General features: G+C 31.2%; 1 protein-coding gene across 2 annotated transcripts in view; it reads right to left on the minus strand.

Moving 5' to 3' along the window:
• Positions 1–7,914: 7,914 nt before the first annotated feature.
• The window catches only part of LOC115876022 (endoglucanase 1-like), a 29,306-nt gene continuing 14,713 nt past the window's right edge, over positions 7,915–22,507 (minus strand). For both annotated transcript variants that reach the window (XM_030891688.1, XM_030891691.1), the window contains exons 3-9: positions 20,931–21,026; positions 19,077–19,259; positions 17,628–17,808; positions 15,111–15,276; positions 13,571–13,735; positions 10,732–10,874; positions 7,915–8,276 (exon numbers count right to left, since the gene is read on the minus strand). In XM_030891688.1, the coding sequence (XP_030747548.1) occupies positions 7,994–8,276; positions 10,732–10,874; positions 13,571–13,735; positions 15,111–15,276; positions 17,628–17,808; positions 19,077–19,259; positions 20,931–21,026 (1,217 nt within the window). In that variant the 3' untranslated portion in view covers positions 7,915–7,993. The remainder of the gene's footprint in view (positions 8,277–10,731; positions 10,875–13,570; positions 13,736–15,110; positions 15,277–17,627; positions 17,809–19,076; positions 19,260–20,930; positions 21,027–22,507) is intronic.

A 22,507-nucleotide genomic window follows, 5' to 3' on the forward strand; every position in this document is an offset into this window, starting at 1 on the left:
CGTAAACGGTTTTTGTAGACGTATCTGTTTTAAAAAACTAAAGTGTTCTCTAATAGTATAAAAATTTTAATATTTTAAATATTTTTTTTTCTTTATTCTTTGCATTTTTTTGCTTCCGACGACGGAAAGAGAAACTTTCCGAAACGTTAAGCATTTTTTTTGTTCGTTAGGGAAATTAGTATATCTGTAAATCTAGCTTCTGACAAATAGTTTCCGTTTGGATTAACGCCAGAAGTGTTTACAAAAAATAACTATTTTATTTTGTAGATTTTCTTGCAGTCGTGAAATACCCATATAGGATTTTTTGGAGAGAAAAAATAAGATATGTCTTTAAATTTCAGTTAGAATATGTACATTAAGCGTGGTAGCCACATCATAACACACCTATGGCTCTTGAATGACAGATTTTTGCTACTTCTAAAGCATGTGTGTCAACGGTATGTAACATTTTATTAATCTAATTTAATAAATAAATAATCTCATAAGCATGAAATACATATTTTAGGGTGTATCAAATACTAGTTTGTTACCTTAATGGATTCTTGACTTGCTATGGGCCCAACCTTGGTTGACCGTTCATAACAATGCGCATTTCGTAAAACCAAAATCTGCCTAGTACCATTTAACTTAATCTAGATTTAGACCGCCTACGGACATAATTATAAACATCGTTAATAAAAATCGGCCAATTGTACGAAAGTGGTACGTTTTTGTTGTTATTTTTTTAATCGCTTTACCTGCCTCAACGATTTGTCAACAGTCGATTGCTCAATGAACCATTAAGCGTCTCTCTGACTACACAGCAAAGTCTACAAGAAAAGAAAGTGCAAAGAAATGCACATAAATTTTGTTTGAGTGTAAGGGGGAATTGCTATTATCATCGAATAACTATTTATTATAGATATAGCTAGCGTAGTAGAATTATGTATTATTATGCTATTTTATAGTAAGTGGATTGTTGCTTTTAATATTTAAATATTAAAAATATATCGTACTATACATACTATACCTATACACACAACCAAACTTATATGGAATCACTCTTTATTTCTGACTTAATTTTTGGATAAAAATTGGTATACAACTTTAAGATAAGGCTTTTTGTTGTAAATAAACATGATAATAAAGAATAAACGACTGCCGCGATTTATTTTCTTTTGAATTAAGCATGTAAAATCACGATTGTCCGGTAATTTTCATTCAATCAAAAAAAAAAAATGTCTTATGTTCGATTAACAGATGTATAGAGGGGAAGAATTATTGCTCTCACCGAACAAGGAATGTTCCAAAGAGACGTAGCAGAGATAGTAGGCGTTACCCAGGGTGTTGTATCGAAAACATATGCAAGGTACTTGTAATTAGAAACACAAAAGGATAGGCCCAGACAAAGTCGTCGAAGAGTCACAACTAAACAACAAGATCGCCTTGTGTGCCAAATTGCTAGAATAAGTCCCAATGTGTCTCATCCAGAGCTACAAAGACAACTTCTGGCAGGTACAGGTGTGAACGTTTCAGTTGAAACCATAAGAAAAAGACTTCGTGCTCGAGGGTTTTACAGTAGGAAGGAGTTACGGATCCCACAGTTATCTCGGCAAAATATAATTGACCGGCTAAATTGATGCCTTCAACATCAAAACTGGACAACTGAGAATTGACAAAATGTTCTTTTGTCGGATGAGACCAGAATTGACCTAAGATCAGATAACCATCGATATCGGGTTCTCGGAGCTCCAGGAAGACGAGCGAGACTTCAGGCGGCCAAATCTGAACCAAGATATAAAGGAGGAAATGTAATGTTCTGGGGAGGTATTATACTGGGAGCAAAAACTCCATTGTTACCACTTCAACAAACTTTAACGGGTCGAAGATATGTTGATTTGGTGCTAGAACCAATCGTTAGTCATTGGAGAGCTGCAATTGAGGACAATTTTCTTGTACGATAGTGCACCACCCCATACCAGCAGAGTGACTAGAGAATGTCTTGAAACGGAAGGTGTCATAGTTTTGGACTGGCCTGCATGTTCACCAGATCTAAACCCTATCGAACACTTGTGGGACTAGCCCAAAATAAGGGTTAGAGCTCGTAGAAACAATCCAGGAAATCTTGCACAGCTTATTGATGCAGCATTAGTAGAATGGGAAAACATACCCCAAGACAACATTGATAATTTAATAAGAAGCATGCCAGAGCGGATAGAAGCTTGCATAAGGGCCAGAGGTGGCAACAAGGAATATTAAAATTATCAATTTTCTTTTTGTTTTTGCTTTTTGGCCATTAAATATTTATATCTTAATTAAAAAATTATAAAAATTAAATATTTATATCTTAATTTCGTTTTAGAAAACCAAAAAATACCATTTAGTTTATTTTGGGAACTGATTAATTTTTTTAAACTATATGGATTATTTTTCATTAAAAGTCATTTGTAAGGAGTGAGTTTTATTAATAAACACAAAATTTTCATACGTCTCAAAAATTATGAAAAATAATAGATGATTCCATATAAGTTTGGTTGTGTGTATTTTATAGTGTATTTTATTAGTATTTAATATTTTATATCTAAAAGAAACAGAGAGTGATGCGGATTAATATTTCATGGCCTGCTAAGTTAATTATTATTTATATTTTTTTGATAAAACAAATATAACGGACATAGGTAATTGGAGGTAATTTTACTCAGCACATAAGCACGGTAGCTGCAAAAGCAGAGAGAATGTTATACCGGTATCAAAGCTTATGCCGAACTAGTCCATTATGGAGAAACCAAACTCAGAATATTGGCCGTCGTTATAATAAACACGAAGTACCTCTAGTTAATTTAATGGTACGCTGGTTATCGAACCACCAAAGGGACGCGCAGAACAAAGAAAATGCACGTTAATATCCGAAGAAAAAAATTGTATAATTATTATTTAAACATATTTTTTATCAATAACAGATGTCTACCATTTTGTATGCTGCCGAAGTTTTGGGGAGAATCCGTTGACGCGAAGAAGAACAGGGAAAGGTTAAAGGCCGGGTGAAACTCTTATGGGATTTCTTAGAGCGGATAAAATGTTGCATGGGGTCAGACTAGATGGCGCCACAGTATTTTACTTAAAATTATTTTTATTTATAAATTTAACTACTATTCCAGAAACATAAGAGAAAAGTTTTATTATTAATAGTAGTTATTGCTAATATATTTTTATAGATTGGTAAAGAAAATTATTAATTTTTGTGTTTTTTTGTACATCTAGAAATTTGACATATGTCAAAATAGTCAATAAGTGGCACAATTGTTTATATTGTTTTTCAGTGTTCTTCTGTTTTATGATGGCTCTGCTACAAGGCAATCGCCAGCTCAATTTGAGAGTGACCAAGATGTTGACTGGCTCTAAACCATATTAAGGCCACTGATATGATTAAATGTATAATGGGTAAATTTTAATATAAGTAACTTCTATGAAGGTAACCTGGGGTGACTTTGAAAATGATATTATTATTATTTATTAAATATGAAAAATGAAGTGGCTGAAAGGAAGATTATATCACAAACAAAGGCACATAGAGTAGAGGTCACACAAACAGACTGCATTCGGAAACTTTAACAAAAAGAAAATAAAAAAATAGAAAGTTGAGCATTATAATTTAATTCTATTAATTTTTCACTTGGCTTTGACAAAAGTGTAAATATTGAAAGTGGGGTAGGAAAATCCATTTCAATAATTTTTTTATATAATTCCCAATTAAACAAAAAATATAGGACATTCTAAAAAAATATAATTTAGGTCTTCAACAGAGCCACTTTTAGGTCTTCAACAGAGCTATCTTTTTTCCATAGCAACTGTTAAAATTGCCTTATATCTATCAAAAATAGTAGATAAAAGGGTACTTTAACCGCAAGGGTAGATTAAATGATACTTTAACAGCGAGGATAGGTTAAAAACTTTATTTCTTCTCGCACGTTTTTTAATAATTGCTTCCACTTTTGAAACTTTTTGTATTCCTTTTCATAAGTTATTCGGGATTTAAATGGAAGTAGTTTGAATATGGCGTTTGTCGCCTCAGCCTGAATATCTGTTGCTAATTTACTTATTTCGTTTTGAGCCATTTCTGGCTCCAATTCAATCAGCAATCGACACGAAAGAGAATTAAAAAATATTGACTCAAAACTGACAACTAAAGAGACAGCTTTATTTATTTGTTAATTTACATAGAAACCAATGCCAACCCAGCACAATATTTTTTCTACTCGTAATAAATTCCTTGAAATAATAATTTCCGAATATTTCTTAAAATGTAACTCGCTATGGAAAAAATATTGTTTTATAGATGACGAATGTATAAAAAATAACTATTAAATACCTTATAGTTAGCATCTACCTATAAATATTTCAAATATGTCGTTTTGCATATACTTTAAACTTTTGCTCACAATAACATTAGGTAATCGCTAAGAATGCTTTTATATTTGACGAGATTGACATCTTGCATTTTACAACAAAGGAGACGACGCGTGTCTGAACTACTTTTTTTTCTTCTAAACATTGCGTATGCGTCGTTCAAATACCATAAAAAATAAAGTGGAATTGCAATTCAAAGAACATTATATGTAAATATATGGCGCAATTGCATTTGAAATGTGACACTTTTGATAGACATTTTACCACCTGTAAAAATATACAGGGGGTCTCAGATTTTAATCGGGAAAATTTAATAGACGATAGAACTTGCAAAAATAAAACAAAAAGTTCATATCAACTTGTAAGATTTGAAGCTTCCTTTTCGAGATACAAGGTACCATTAGAATACCAATTATAATATTAATTACCAATTAGAATTTATTTTTTTTCGCAAGAAGTAAGCAAGATAGACAAAAAAGTCAGGAGACAAAAAAATTATATTTTTAATTACTAAATCCAAAAATAATATTAAACTTCTAAAAAAGCAGTGGCGTGCCTATTTTTTCCTTTAAAATAATTTAACAGTGATGCCCCACCGCCGCCCCTGGCCATTAAACTTAAATCTAATTACATCAAATTAAGTCCCATCGTAAGTATTATAAACGGGTCAAGTTATATCAAAATCGATTAAATAGTTTTTCAAATATGTTTTTTTATATCTTATTTTTATCAAATTTTTTTTTCTTTTTTAAGTAACTTTAACACCCTGTATCTCGAAAAGGAAGTTTTAAATCTTACAAGTTGATATGAACTTTTTGTTTTATTTTTGCAAGTTCTATCGTCTATTAAATTTTTCCGATTAAAATCTGAGACACCCTGTATATAGCTATCGCAATATTATTCAAAATTTTTATCGAATAACTTTAACAGATTTCGAGAAAACGCCGACAATTCAACCGTCAATAAACCCATCCATAATTAATTTATAAGTTTTTGTTTTTCAAAGTTTCTTATTAAAAATAGGAAACATTTTTTAGTGAAAAGAGGGATTGTAATGGTATCCTCTGTCTTTTTTCTCTCTCATCGTCTGTCGATATCTTCCCTAAGTTGTTCCACAGACTGCGAGTTTAGTTATGAATCAAACCAGTAAATCAGCCAAATCAATTAAAATTTGTTGTTAAAACTTTTTGCTAAGTCATAAAGTTTTCTTTAGCAATTAGGTATCTCAAAAATTATAAAAAATATACAGGGTTGTTCACCACATACGACACGGAGTATTGTAGCTAAACGATTAGATTTTTACAAATTGTAAGTTTTGTGTTCGTTGAAGGATTATTAGAGGTACAATTTAAAAATAATTTTATAAGATACAGAGTGTCCCAAATAAGTAAAAAATATTATAGTTATATTTTTTTTTTAATTTAACACCCTGTATATTACTCTATTTTTAGATTCTACAGTTGAAATAAAGGTACATTTGATAAGGTTTATCACACCTTACCGTTCTTGAAATATTTTAAATTTTGTGAAATTGTAGTAAAACATTTCAATTTCATCAAATTGTATTATACCATTTTTTGCCTATTTGTTCAAGCTTTCGTAGAAAATGCATTTTCTTATAATTTAGACCTCATTTATCACTATACCACTGAAATATTGACATTTTAGATTTTTTTTAAAGCAACATATACGGGTGTTTCAAAACAAATGCGAAAAACTTCAGGGGGCGATTCCTTGTTCAAAATAAAGGGTAGTTTGCTTCATAAACGTTGGGTCAAAAGTCAACCATTAGGGAGATATCGCGGTACAAAGATGGCGGAAAAATAATGTTCTTATTTTTTATCTTGAAAACGAAAAGAGATAGACTAATGAAATTTTATGGATGCATTACTGTTATGAAAATACACTTTCTGGTAATTTTTTAAAATGAGTGGAAGGGGTTGAAATAAACTACCCCTATCATTCTTGTTAACGAAATTTAAAGAAAAATCTTATCAAACACATACAAAAAAATTAATTTGGATAGTTTGGTTTGTTTAGAAACTTTTTTATCTCTCGTATTTTTTTCATAAAACTCACCGATTTGAAATTAAAAAATAAAATGTAAAGCATTACATGTCAGGACTAAAAATATTTTTAGATTAAGAATCTAGTGATAATAATGATAACAATAATAATCTAGATAATAACGTATTGCAGTAGGGTAATGTCAAATAAGACAATATTAGAAACATCCTAAAAAGTGACAGCGGCCGACTAGATTTTTTCCTAAAAAAATTACAGCTGCCCACTAGAATCTTTATATAAAAATGTTTTTTCTCCTGACATGTAATGCTTTACATTTTATTTTTTAATTTCAAATCGGTGAGTTTTATCAAAAAAACACAAGAGATAAAAAAGTTTCTAAATAAACTAAACTTTTTGCATGTGTTTGATAAGATTTTTCTTTAAATTTCATTAACATGAATGATAGGGGTAGTTTATTTATACCCCTTCCACTCATTTTAAAAAAGTGAAAAAATTACCAGAAAGTGTGTTTTCATAACAGTAATGCTTCCGTAAAATTTCATTAGTCTATCTCTTTTCGTTTTCAAGATAAAAAATAAAAACATTATTTTTCCGCCATCTTTGTACCGCGATATCTCCCTAATGGTTGACTTTTGACCCAACGTTTATAAAGCAAACTACCCTTTATTTTGAACAAGGAATCACCCCCTGAAGTTTTTCGCATTTGTTTTGAAACACCCTGTATGTACAAAATGCACTGGTGGTAAAAATAATAATATTGCAAGCCCATTTGTTTACAACAAGAAAATTATTTAAATCTTTGTAAAAGAGTATTACCAATTATTACTAATTATTAATATGCCACCATTATTTCCGCCCAAAAATTAGTTAATTACATACTTAATGTTAATTAATAAATTATTCTAAATAATTGTGGATTTGACTCAGAAATCAATACAATAATAAGTTATGAAAATGAACGTCTCTGTTGTAATAAATACGCATTTTATCCATTCGTTTAAAGCTATTAATTATTTAATATAAATTTTTAGACACTCTGTATAAGGTAGTAGTATTGTTATTATTGCAAAACAATATCTGATCAATAAATAAACTTCAGTCAATATTTAGTATTAAAAACTTCGATCCCCTTGGAGAGATAAAGCCTTAAAATTTTTACTGCAATTTCATAAAATTGAAAATATTTCAAAGACGGTAAGGTTTAAGTGTGATAAACCTCAATGAAATTTACCTTTATTTCAATCGTAGAATCTAAATATAGAATAATATACAGGGTGTTTCTTTTTAAAAAATACAACTATGATCATTTTTACTTATTTGGGACACTCTATATATGGACACTCTATTTTTAAATTGTAGCTCTAATAGTCCTTCAACGAACCCAAAACTTAATATTTGTAAAAATCTAATCGTTTAGTTACAATACTCCGTGTCGTACGTGGTGAACCTGTATATGTAATTAAATTTAACAATAATATTAAACCAAATTCAATAGATAGGATGCCTTAATAAAACTTTATTTTAACAAAATATACAAATATAATCTATTACTAATTAATCATTATAAATCTATGATTAATCATGTGAGATGAGTGATGTTGAGTGGCTGTACTTGTAAAGTTTCTTCTTCAATTCTTTGATATTGTTCTTCTAAATGAATTAATGCAGCTAGAACAGTCTGAAAGCCGGCATTTGCATCTAAGCTAACAACGTTATATTCGAAGTAACTATCCTCTCTTAAATCAAAATAATCGTCGGTTATATTGGGCCCACTCACCAGGGCACCGTATACGGTTTGCGGATTTGAATCAATTGAATAGTATTGTTCCCATCCACAAGGAGCAGGCAATTCAGGGCAGGAACTAAAATAACAAGGAAATAATTAGAAAATAGGTTTCCTTTAAATATATGAGTTATAACCTATACAGGGGGAGTCTTAAATAAGTGCAAATATTTTAAGGCTGGTAGATTAGGATAAAAGAAACATATTTTCTCTTTATCGTTTTTTCAAATAAGTCCAAAATCGAGTTATTTTACTTTGAAAATTTATAAAAAAATATTTTTTTTGGTAAAATTTTAAGAACCACTGGATCTTTTCTGGGTTTTCTTTCTTGTAAATTTAATCTACTACCGCTGTTACCATATTATCAAGAAATTATGTTTTGTGACAACTAAAAAAAATTCCGAAAATTTTTTCAAAAAACTCCGAATTTTCATTTCGAGTTCGAAATATACTACCCCTAAAAATATTTGCACTTATTTAAGACTCACACTGTATATTCTTTAACAACTTTAAAGATAAAGATTAAGATATAATATGTACTAAACAGAAAACACTTTCTAGTATTTTTTTATTTTATACATTTTGAGAAAAATGCATTTTACATAAAAAAATTTTGCTTATTCTAGAATGGCCAATCAATCCCATTATACCTTTTCAAATATAGTTTTATATCTATACTGTTTTAGAGAAAATTAAAAAAAAAAACAAGAAAATATAGTTGAAATTTTTCCTAGAAGTCCTGAAAATCAAAAATCGTTTCTGTGGTACTATAATTTCATTTTAATTCTTTAATTTTTAATTTTAATTAACGTCATGTTTTTTGTTGTTTTGAAATGTTAAAGAAGCACAACATTTATTTACAGTTATTTACTTTTGATTTTTAGCAGGGGGGTGAAATAGGAGAATTGGAAAGTCATTAGTCAAGGTCAAGGTCAAGTCAAGCAATGTTTCTGTCTAACTATTGTCTAACTTCACAGTTTAGACAGAGTAAGTAAGGCGATCTACTTACTCATGTTTAGAATTGACAGATTTGTTCCAGAACAAATTTCGACGCCATCGCCATTGTAATTCTCTCCGTTTAGTTTTGTTTTGTAAATTCAATTTGATATTTCGGCTGAAATTTATAAATATAAAGGTAATAAAGCATATAAAATATATTACAGGAAAAATCCTGGAGAAAAAGCCGTTTCTGCAGTACGAGGTATGTCCCATGTATATTAAAAATAGTTAGTAAATAAACACTCTTTCTATATTTTTTAGATGCATGAAAATTTTGTTCTATGTTTATGATCGGCGATTTTTTTTGAAAATGGAAACAGTTCACAGCAAGGTAAGATCACTTTTAACTATAGCCAACATTAGTTATCTCCAGTATGTGCGATTTATTGTCAATAATACAATAAATCTAACTGATACAATCTGATTGTTATCCGACTAAAAGTCTCTTATTGCTTCTTTTGGATTTATAAACCAGGTCTCTTTGGGAATAATGGACGCTTTTTTTAAATAGTATATTTATATTTTATACCCATTGATATTTTTACATTGTTAATTTTAGTATAAAAAAAAATTATTTTTGTGTTTTCAGGTTTTTGTATAAGGATCCCGTTTTCATGTTCCTGCCCACGTTTTCTGTCCCTGAAGTCTGTGAATACGTGTATTTATTTACAAAATACTGTAAGTCATGCTTATACCTTACGAATTTACGTTAAAACTGCATATAATTAAGTAATTGATATATAAATTATTCAATTCTTTATTTTTTAATTTATTTAGTCACATTGTCTCATATTTCAAATAAATATGTTTGTTACAGTTGAGGGTTGGAACCTTTGGTGTTATATTGTCTATGGTGTTACACAGCAAAATGAAAACTGACAGCAGATGATTATAAATTGACAGTTTATAATCATCTGCTGATGATGCTAACATGGTTAGCGAAACGCGCGTCCAGTGTAAAAGTAAAAGTGTTTTGGTGTATTGTGGTGATTTAGTGTTTTTATTTTGCTAAATAAATTTTTATTTTGTTTTATTTATGATAAGAAAAAATACAAAATACATTTAAACTGAAAGAAGGCCCGCCATTGAATAACCGGAAACGGAAATAAAAATGAAGCCATCATGTCAACCTGTCAATTGGAAAATTAGTTCTCCAGACGACAACGAAGGCTTTCGGTGGCGTATCGTGTTTCCACGATTTAACACAGAATTGACACTTCTTTCTAGTTAATTATTTTATGATTTTTAGGACTCGAATAAAATTGAACCATATTTTCAACTTTTCGACTTTTATTTTCTCCAAAACTGGAAATTTGGAAAAGTATAAACGTAATTAACCATTTTAGAACAAACAAACGTTTTTATAAACAATGCATTTTTCTCAAAATGTCGATGATTCGCATTACTTTACAGCTTTTAGAGTAATGTTTACACTTGAAAACGACCAGTGATACATCTGACCGAAAGGTTGTGTAAGTTAAAATAAATAATGACACTATGGAAGTCTGAGAAATACTTTTAGTTTCATTAGTTACCTTGCCACATGATATGGTTTTTTAGGATAATTTTCTCCGTATCCCACAACATAACTACGTCCAGTTGATCCAAGCATATAATCAACCTGACTTTTCGCGAATTCCATGTATTTTTTAAAGGAACCATTTTCGTATTTAGATGCCTGTAATTTAAATAAAATATTTAAGGAAATATTTACTTTATATAAAAGTTTCATTCAGAACCTCGAAATTAGTAGAATAAATTAGTGGAGTCAAGTTTCAATTATACTTTAAGGTAAGTAGCCAATTAGTGACCGATCGCCAATTGTTGACCGATTTTGTCTATATACTTCTTAAATAAGAATTTTAAAACATTTATAAACAATTCAACGCCTCCATTTCATTTAGACATATTTAAGGTTAATGTTTTTCACATAATTTTGATATTTACTTTTTTAAATCAGCCGCCATTGTAACAATAAACTTTTTATTTCTAATTTCTAACCACAATATCTCTTAAGTTAAATCTCTTTAACTTAGTAAAATATTTTACAGTTATAATTGGATTAGTTTCTCAGTTTCTTTGTTGAATATTTTAGTCTCTACGATGCTATAGCTCTACTTAAGCGACGCATATTCGAAAGTATCCATTTCTATACTTTGTAAACATTTTTTTTATAAATTTATAGTTATTTTCTGCGACTTTCGGATTTTCCCCGGATTTCAGAGTTCATCTGTCCGGATTTTGTCCAGATTTCTCTTCACTTGTCCGGAATTTCTAAAAGCCTTTATGGAAACCCTACATATCGCAATCAAAGGCCAAAATGACATTACTCGCAAATTTGAAATTATAATTAGTGGAAAAAGTTAAATGTTTGTTAACTTTTTCTACTGATTGAAAATTAATACCACTAATTTTGACGTTCTGAATGCTGATATTGAAACTATTTTCAATTTACCTACTCTAAAGTAGATAACATAAATTCTATACTAGACAGCTACGATTCTAAGACAGCAAAATTAAAATTTATAAGACCTGCATCAGACCAATAATGACATATGGCATAGAAATCCGAGAGGAAACAAACAAGATCAAAAGCATGTTGAGAGTCGCTGAAATGAAGAACCTAAGAACCATAATGGAGAAGACTAGAAGAGACAGAATTAGAAACAGAAATATCTGACAACAATGTGGAATACAGGACGTAGTGAGATGGGGTAGGCAAAGAAAAAGATAATGGTTCGCACACGGAAGAAGAAAACTCATGGAAGAAAACAGGCTACCACGGTAAGAGACAAGGTTATTAAAAGATAAGGTTGTCTCGTAACTCGATCCGCCATTATTGGAAACGTCATCTACTACGTCACAGGGATGCTACCGCTCATAGATAAAGGGATAAAAACTGCCGACAGTCCGACGGTGCATTTCCGAATCGATATTCATTGTGTATATGGTGTATGGCGTCCATAGTTTTTAGTTGTTTGATGTTTCTTTTCTTTATTACATTGCCCATTTATGTCTCTTTATCCATTGCATTCTATTATTTATTCTGTTTATCTATGATTTTATACGTTCTGTCTACGTCACAGTATTCCGCTTCGCTTCTATTGGTCCAAAAGTTACAAGACAACCTTACCTTTTAATAACCTTGGGTAAGAGACAACCGGGAACACCTCCAAAAAGATAGAAAGACAGTTGACAGTCCATCTCCCAAACAGAGGCAACCTTAAAATTAACAGATCGAAAGATCTCAAATATATAAAAGAAGAAGATAAATCAGTGGCGGATACAGGGGGGGGGGTGCCATGGGGCCCTGGCCCCCCGTAAAATCTGTGAATTAGGTTAAATATTAGGCTTTTGGGTTAAAAATGGCACCCTAAAAGGCATATTTGGCATTATTTTTTATTTGGCCCCCCCCCTAAAATAAATTTCTATATCCGCCCCTGAGATAAATTATATAACTATTGTATTACTAATTAATAATAATATATTATAACTATACTAATAAAAACCACTAATTTCGAGGTTCTTAATTAAGCTTAAGTACATATTTTTCTTAAATTAAATATAGCAAATGCATATACAGCAAATCTCCGTAGGATTTCCGTAAGAGACAAATTATAATAATAAATAGAACAATTGACAAAAAACGTTAAATAAGAGACCACTGGTTGTTTGCGGCGCGGCGTGCTGTATCGCATTTGGTATATTTAATCTATGGCAATGTATATACAGTTGTTTAGATATGCATCCCTCAAGAGAGTGAAATAAGGGTTGAAAATCTAAACAAAATTTGTTAAAATTGATTTTAGAAATATGAAATTCCGGGTAGGCGTTCCTTATGTGACATGACATAATGAAGCGATGAAGCTCTATGAAGCAATTTTTGGAAATTCACAAAGGGCGGTTTTGAGAAATTCTTTAGGAGACCTTTAAGGGGGTGACTTTATAAAGGTTGTTAATTTGTTTATTACTCGCGGCAAGAGCTTTATGGTTGAAATATGGCAACTTCGGCCCGCTCGTCGATAGACGATGCGACGGGACGGGTCGGCAGAAAACCCTATAAGTGCATGCGTTCTCAATAGGCAGTGTTGCCATTCTGTTCCTCTATAAGTAACTCTCCAGTTAACAACCTGTATAAGGTAAATGTAGTATAAAACAACCTGTCCTAGTTCTAACTTTTGCACAAAGATCCCTTAAGTAGCGTAATTAAACACTTAGTAGCGATTTTCAGAAATTGTTGTCCTAAGGGGATGAAAGTGGAGGAGAAATTTTGTATTTGACATTTTTTAAAATTAGTTCTAGGTGTGTGATATTTTGTACAGAGGTTTCTTAAAAGCTAGTACTCAGAAAAAAATTTGGCATTGTATTTCTTACTTCAAGGCATATAAGGGATGTGGTTGCAGCTAAAGGAAGGACACCGTATTTCTTTTTAAAAATCAGTCCTTTCGGTGTTCGCAAACCGATATCTATTGAATAGTCGCAAAAATCCGTAACTGCCTTCAAATAGGATTCATCATTTGTAATCTCTCGTAGCAAAAGCTAAAAAAAATTAAAAAAGTATGAAATATTTAGCAAACAGGGACAAATATTTAAATAAATAAAAATAAAAAAAAACAAATAAAAAATATACAGGGTTGCTGATATGTAAGGGATCGCTCAATTATTAGGTAAAATATAAGAGGCAAAAAAAGTTAAATATAAAAGTTCTGGGGTTTTTAAATACCTATTAGCGGGTTATAAATTTAAGTATACAGGGTCATTCATAAAGTCGTGGCCGATCAAAGTTACATTTTTTAAACGGAATCCCTTGTATATTATTGCATATATCGGTTCCTCCTTCAATTCTAAGCAAAAATCGAAATACACACAATGTACCTCAAACCAACGGTTTCCGAGTTATTGACTTTTGAAAATATCACTTAATCAATTCGATCTAATTAATTTCGATGTGTTCGCCATTCTGCGGAAACTGTGATACTTAATAATATTTGACATCAGTTCTCAAGTTAGCATTTATAGATGTATAAAATGAGATTGTATTTGGAAATTACAAAATTTTTGTTTAACATTTCAAAATTAAAACTTCATAATTCGGAAATAGTTGAATTTGCATACATTTTGTGTATTATGATTATGTACCTATGAATATAAATTAAAAATGAAACTTTGATGTGCCAGGACTTGACGACCGACCCTGTATACTTAAATTTATTACCCGTTAATAGATATTTAATAACCATATAACTTTTATATTTAGCTTTTTGCGGTACCTCTTATATTTTACCTAATAATCAACCGTTGCCTTACAAATCAGCCACCCTGTATAATAATATATTATATATAAATAAATTATATTATAAATTAAAATGAATTAAATTATAATTAAAATATATTATATTATAAATTTATAATATAAATAAAATCAATAATAAAAGATGTTATATTAATAAAATTTTAAATCTTATAACAATACATGTGTAGTTATTGTGAAATATATAATTTAGATAAATATATAACATATTATCATATACTGAGTAATTATAATAATATGAGAGCGGCATGTAAGTTGTAACATCAATGGTATTTATAGAGTACTTTGAAATAATTCACACAACGTGGGTCTTATGGTTACTCAATTTATAATAGAAATAATTTTGAATAATTACTTATTTAATCAAACAAAATTAATCACTATTTTATAACATAATCAATCACTTTACTTTATTGTTTACAATCTCAAGTTATTTGGTAATTTGGTTTGGTTTGAACAACGAATCAACATAATAATAGCTAACAATTAACAATTTAAATTAGAGTATCTTTGGTATTACGATAACAAAGTTCTACACTGCAACAATTTTATATTATAAGTGTTCTATAAAAGTTTGCGTTTTTTCAAAATCTATATACCCACTCTGATGCCAAGTGTATGATCGTTGAAATAAAAATAATGGGATGTCAAATTCTGGAGTCCATAATCATAGTACCACAGCTCAGCATCTCGTATGTATTGTGTATTATTTGTGGCTCTATATAACCATAGGGCAGACCATATTAGATTATCACCATAAAAATATATTCTGCAATAATAAAAAAAAATAAACTGAGTATAATATTTTAATAAATCCTATATCTAATAATAAGTTAAAAAAACGGTTTTTTTTAAAAAAAAAGGAGGAACTACAAAAATATATTGTTAGAATTAGTTTTCATATTAATAACACTTAGAAACAACTATTTATGAGTATTTTGTTTATTTTTAAAGAAGCCAAAGCAAGAGTATATTATAATAATATATCAAACAACCCCAGAGTCCCAGATTTCCCAACTGCCAGTAGAGTAGTGTAAGACAAGGAGACGCGATATCCCCAAAGCTGTTTACAGCAATACTAGAAGAAATCTTCCGTCAACTGAACTGGACCAACAAAGGAATAAAAATAGATGGAGAATATCTTATAACCATCTTAAGATTTGCTGATGACATAGTCCCAAATGCCTTAAAGAACTACAAGCACAAATTAATGAAGTAAATACAGTCAGCAATAAAGTAGGTCTCATAATGAATTTAGCAAAAACTAAAGTAATGTACAAACTGATAGACAGAAAAGACATTCTGATAAATAACGCAACACTGGAAATAGTAGAAGAATATATACTTTGGGACAACTAATACACAGCTGGGGGTCTCTATTACCAGAAATCAACAGAAGAATTAAGTTAGCATGGAGTACTTATGGAAGAAACTCAATCATATTCAAATCTAGAATGCCACTCTATTTAAAGAGGAAAACATTTAACCAATATGTACTACCAGTCATGACCTATGCATATGCACAACCTAACCTGGACACTTAAAACGGTCATTATAAGGAAACTGCGGGTCACACAACGCTCAATGGAACGAAATATGCTGGGAATAATCAAGAAAGGCCGTAAAAGAATAGAGTGGATACAACAAAAGACCCAGGTAATAGATGTCATCCACAGAATCCCTCAAGTGGCAATGAGCAGAAAACCTGGCAAGAACGACGGTCAACAGGTGAGCCACAAAAATTACAGCATAGTCCTCCTCCTTCCTATTACTCTATAAGAGTATGGTGACATTATGATATCGCATTTATTGTGTCTCTCCATGTTGTTCTGTCTTGCGCAGCAGTACTGGCCTCCTGCAGACTATAACCTATTATCGTCTTCATTTGGTCCACCCAACGGTTTGGAGATCTCCCTCTAGGACGTTTCCCGTTCACGTTCCCCTCAACAATTAGTTTTTCTAGGTGTTCCTGGATATGTGGCCAAAGTATCTTAAGTATGATTGATTTATTGATATCGATAGTCTGGATTCGATATTCAGTTGTTCGAGTATTGAAATGTTTGTACGGTGATCTTGTAATACAGCATAGTACCCACGATAAATTAAGGGACCTAGAAGAAGACCAAACGTAAAATGGGACCAGAATATTATATAGAAAATTAGCAAGGATAAATTGGGTCCGCATAGCCAACAATAGACAACAATGGGCCCAACTACAAAAGGAGTATCTAAATATGTGAGGGAGGCTACTCCATAATTGGAAATGGTTGCATAAGCTGAAAATGATGATGATTATGTTTATACAGGGTGGCGCACCTCATTCGCCTCGGTTGATTATACGAAAACGGAAAGATGTAGAAACAAAATATTTTATGGGTATATGTGGGGAGGAAATGTGCACAATTTAAAATTATTTTGAAATATACAGGGTGTCTCAGAACTAAGATCCATACCAAAGTTATATTTTTTCTTATGGAACACCCGGTATTTTATTTCATTTTTTGGATTCTTGGGCCCAAAAAAGGCATTTATTATAAGGGTTAAATATGTTTAACGTCTTTGGTTTTTGGGATATTTAAAAATATTTAAATATGCATGCTACAAAAGAATTGATTATTAACACCCTGTACATTACTTTTCAGAGTTAATTCTTGTGTTGAGTTTAAAGGTGAAGAAATAAACTTTACTGAAAAATGCTATTTCTTCCTTAAATTTATACAGGGGCACCAAAAATTGGTGATCTATTTTAAGGATTTATTTTACATAAAAACTTTGTTATTTCAAATGCAATACCCTGTATTTTTTTAAATAAATCGAAGCAGATTTTAATGCTCTTTCAAACTATAATAGGGTTTCCTATACCTATCTATCTCAGATTTTGAATAAAAAGCGATTTTTAAATAAAATGGGAATGAAGATGGCTGGTACCGCCATATCAATTTTCTAGTGACAGTTAGTCACTATTATCAGAATTAAAATGCATTGCCTCTCCACATATACTCAAAAAATAATTTGTTTCTACATCTTTCCGTTTTCGTATAATCAACCGAGGCGAATGAGGAGCGCCACCCTGTATATATTTACATTTTATTTTTAGATAAATATAAGTTTAAATCTTACTCATAGTAAAATTGCTTTGCTCCAGGAACAGCATCCTTCGAAAGACCTCTGTAATCCTTCGCAAAATTGTACATATTTATTGAGTGATTTAGCAGTTCTTCAGTGTACGTCTTGTTAATGTTTTCAAAAACTATACTAGCGGATGACAGAGCAGCTGAAACTTCTGCAGCTAGATCAGTACCTACAAAAAGAAAACCTTCAGACTCTAGTTACAAAAGGGTAAACAGTTAAATTAATTATATAGTACGGATTAGAATTATAAAAGTTGACATCAAGGGTTAAGTCTAATAACTGTATTTACTTTTACCAATGACTAAAGAATATAAGGACATGTAACGCCCATATACGGGCTGCAGCAGAATTTGTGACCTTAGAGGCCATTCTTTTGATGGCAAACAATGAGTCATCATTTGGTCACCAACGACAATTTTAGCGATTTTTAATAGTTTGTGTGTAATGCACTTTGTATAAACTTTATTACAATGGTGATTACTTGTTCAGCTTTCAAGTGTAAAAGCAGCAGCGATAAGAAAGAGCCAGGAGTTACCTTTCATAGGTAAATGTTTCACTCCAACTTTTTAGAGTTTTCTTTATGAATTCGATAATTATTCTTCAATTTCAATTAACATCTATATGTACTTGATATGTGCTATACGTCTCGATACTAGTTTTGTACCTTTTGTTAATAATAATAATAATAATAATAATAGCCTTTATTTCCAACAGGCAATTAGAGCCCACTTACAGGAAATACAATCTAAACAATAGGTTGTTACTAAACATTAAATATCAAATTTACAAAAACCAAGAAAAAAAATACAAAAAGAGAAAACTAAACCTAAATCTAAACCTAAATGAATCAGGCGTAGTCAAAACAATTACCAAAAAATATAAATATTGCTTCAAACAGCTAGGTTAAGAAAAATATGTGCCACGGCACTGTTTGGTAACATCGGCACAATTTGCTCTCGGGTGTAATTTGTCCTTGGATTCTTTAGTCATTGACTTTTACATATATACCATGTGATAACACATAACATGTCATAGAAACAAATGAAGAATATGTGTTGACGTGCAATAAATGGGATAAAATCACAACATATTGAAGAGTACATAATGAAAGAAAACAGTTTGTTGAAAATTCATACAAACTTTAATCATTCCTTAATTTTGTTTTGTATTAATTCCATAATGATTTCTCTTAATATGTCTTGTTTCCTAACCACTACTTAATTTTATTACCACTTTTAATTTTAAGCTTAATTTTAAGTTAAATTTGAAGCTGACATCACCGCAATGGAAATCAATCAGAAGAATATACCTACATTAAATAATGCAAAACATTGAATACTCTCAGGATGCTATTATAATTTATTTTTAGTGTAATCAATGCTGTATATATAAATATGTAATACAATATCAAAATCTAAATTTAAATTTAACTTTTACCTGGGTTAGTTTCATTAATTTTATATGCTGGACGACTTATATTCATTTCTTCAGGTCTTCCCCAATATTTGTGGTCCGTTTTGAAATCGCCAACTTGACCATAGAGCTCGTTGGGTGATACATGGCATTTCATAAAGTAATCTGTACCATGCTTTATAATATCTAATACTGATTCGTATTCCCCTAAAATTAAAATGCGTTATTTAACTTTTTGGCTTTGGTTTGGTTTGGTAACGTGGCAACACCGTGAGGACTGCGCCACAGCTCGGTCTATGGCCACTGGTAAATAGCAAAAAGACAAAACAACTACTTGAACACAAAAAGAACCTAGTACGCATAATTGTAGGTGTCGTCACTAGAAACTGTCTTACGGGGGTAAAACTCGTGAGATGGAAAATTTCCAACGACGACTACTGCAGAGAATGCGGAGAGCAAGAAGAAACCATAGAGCACCTGCTGTGCCACTGTCCGGCAATGAAATACCGACGCTTTAAAACTTTAGGGCAAGGTTTTTTAGAGGAAGCAGCAGAAGCCAACATCAGCAACATCGAGAACTTTGCGAAGAGCTGGAAGTGCTTTAACGCAAAGAAAGAATGAGAGGAAGGTTTGGTACAACAATAACAGGGGTTCGCAATGGGCCCAAGGCCTCCGAGTGAGGGATGAAACATGATACTAAACCCCAGCAACCTAACCTAACCTAACCTAACTTTTTGGCTAAATTTTGCATTTAAGTTTTTACTAAAGATTTATTTAAATATATTCTCTTGTTATAATACTTATTTAATGTAAAATGTAAAAAAATATAATGCCAACCAACCAGAAACCAGCTTGTTAGTGGCTTTTTACTCTTTATATTAAACAAATTTGCCTAACAAACACAAAATCTTTAGAAGGTTTATCTCCCTCCATTATCATAGTGAATTCGTAATTGAGTACCAAGGGGCGATTTTTGTAAATTCGCCCTCTAAGGGGGTGAAATGAGGTGAATATGTTGTAGACAAAAAAAAATAAAGTCTGTTCTAGCAGCATAAAATTTTGTACAGAGGTCTCTAATGTGAAGTAATTGAACAGTTAGAAGATATTTTATAACACCGGTGTTGGGCTGACGCTGGTGGCCAAATATGGCCTATCCGGTATCGACACCGACATAAAGTAAAAAATTGTTTAATCAAAAACAAACAAAAAACAAAACATAAGAAAACAAAAATTCGTAGCTGTTTCTTTTTGCAAAATAAAGTAAAAAATATTGCAATAAAAAAATCTAAAGAAACAAACAAACGGGACCATAGACATCGACACTGCCACAAGTGTTGATCTCAACACCGGTGTTCATCGCGATGCCGGTGTTGAGATAAACACGGGTGTTGTAGATGAACACCGGTGCTGTAATAAACAACGGTGTCAGTGTTGACACCGGTACACCGACTGAAACACCGGTGGTCATCAACACCAAACACCGGTGTTTAAAACTCAACACCGAACAGGTCTATTAAAAATGAACATCGATGAAATTTTCCATATAATTTAACATATAAAATGACGATGATCATCATTTCATAGCCCTTGCTGACGCCGTTTTTTTTTTCGATCATACTGTATGTCAAAAACATTTAGAAAAAAATCAGCTTTTCCAAACCACACAAATTCTTGTAAACAATATGTGATATCGAATTTTATAATAACTAAATATGTCTATAACTAAATCATATTCACAGATCATATTGTAGCTTTCCCTGGGCCGTATTATAAATTTGCAAATAATATTTAAATGCCCATGAAATTTCCTATGCCCCGTGTTCCGATGCACCACACGGTATAACAAATTAAAAAAAAATAGTACAAAATATTACATACCTATCGACTTATAAACGTCAGGATATAAAATCACACCCCAGGATAAAACAGTAATTGAATAGGCAAGTGGAAAACTAAACTTAACAAAATCTGGACCTGTAAAATACAAATATTTATTTTGATTTATGTCACTGTAAATGTGCGAAATGGGGTAAAACCTAGGATAAGCGCGCTAAATCTAGGATTTACCAAAAGCATTAACTGATTAGGTTAGCCTGGTTATTTGGAGGGTGTTAATGCATTGGTTAGCCTGGTTATTTGGAGGGTGTTAATGCATTGGTTAGTTTGGTTATTTGGGGGTTGTTAATGCATTGGTTAGGTGGTTATTTGGTGGGGTTGGTTGGTTTTTACTAGTGTTGCACAAGAGTCTTGAAAAAGTCTTGCAAGAAATTCAAGACAAGACTTTCAAAAAAAGACTTTAAAATATATAATATATAAGAAATTTCAAGAGCCTTGCAAGATATCTTGAATTCAAGATTTAGTTAAAAAAATTTTGTTTCAAAGTTAGAAATGATACTTTTTTTAAGTGATTATTAGGTCTTTGCGCAAGTTATGCCGGGTTTATACAACGTTTACATAGTCGTAATCACAATCATAGTCATAATCATAAAAGTTAAACTATCCTCTTCTTATAAACCTGTTGACATCTACCATGAACTTAGCCTTTAATTATATTACCCAACTTCGCTGATATAAAAATTTTGATTATGAAAATATTCTATAAACGCACATTAAAATTGCGTTGTGATTATGACGATGATTAAGACTGTGGTTATGATTACGACTTGTAAATGTTGTATAAACCCGGCATTAATATTGACCAGTGTTCTTTTTTTTTCTATCATAGCCAGTGTTTTAAAGTTGAGAATGAAATAAAATAAAGTTGAGGCAACAAACCGTATATTGGTAATTGGTATTATACACAAAATTATATTGGTATAATGATATAAAAAAAACTAACGGTACCTAGTTGAAACTAATGGTGGGTTCGTGGAGCATGCTATATGCGCTATTTGGTACTACTTTTCATGTACGAAATAGCTCCGCGAACAAAAAGTAGTATCACATAACGCAAATAGTACACTCTAGCATGCCCTTTCCGTACACCCTGTGTCCAAACTTTTCCAATCAATCTTCCATAATAAAAAAAATAAATACCATAAAAAATAAAAGTAACAAACGTAGAACATAATAAACTTACAAGAATTAACAACTAGAACTAAAAAATAAACTTATGGAAATTCATCCATCGAGCAATTCAAACAAAGAGAAAGAATTTAGCCGGTTTCTGTGTTTCCTTATTGCCAGTGCTGCTATCGAAAAGAGCCTTTCTGCAGGAACAGAAGTAGCCGGTGTACAAAAAAAATCGATATAATAACCCAAAACGGTTTTAGGTTTTGGCAAAACCCATAAATCGAACTTAACCTTACTTATTCTTCTATTCTTATTCAGCTTTTATTTGGTAACGGCTCCTGTTTCGTCAAACGGGGGGCGAGTTCTTTTGCGGTCCGTTAAGATTTTTTTTGCTAAAATTAGCATCGTTGTTCTTTTTTTGTGTTACATTTTGTATACGACGC

This window comes from Sitophilus oryzae, unplaced genomic scaffold, assembly GCF_002938485.1.
Source record: "Sitophilus oryzae breed Bouriz unplaced genomic scaffold, Soryzae_2.0 scaffold_1396_pilon_pilon, whole genome shotgun sequence".
Classification (NCBI taxonomy): Eukaryota; Metazoa; Arthropoda; class Insecta; order Coleoptera; family Curculionidae; genus Sitophilus; species Sitophilus oryzae.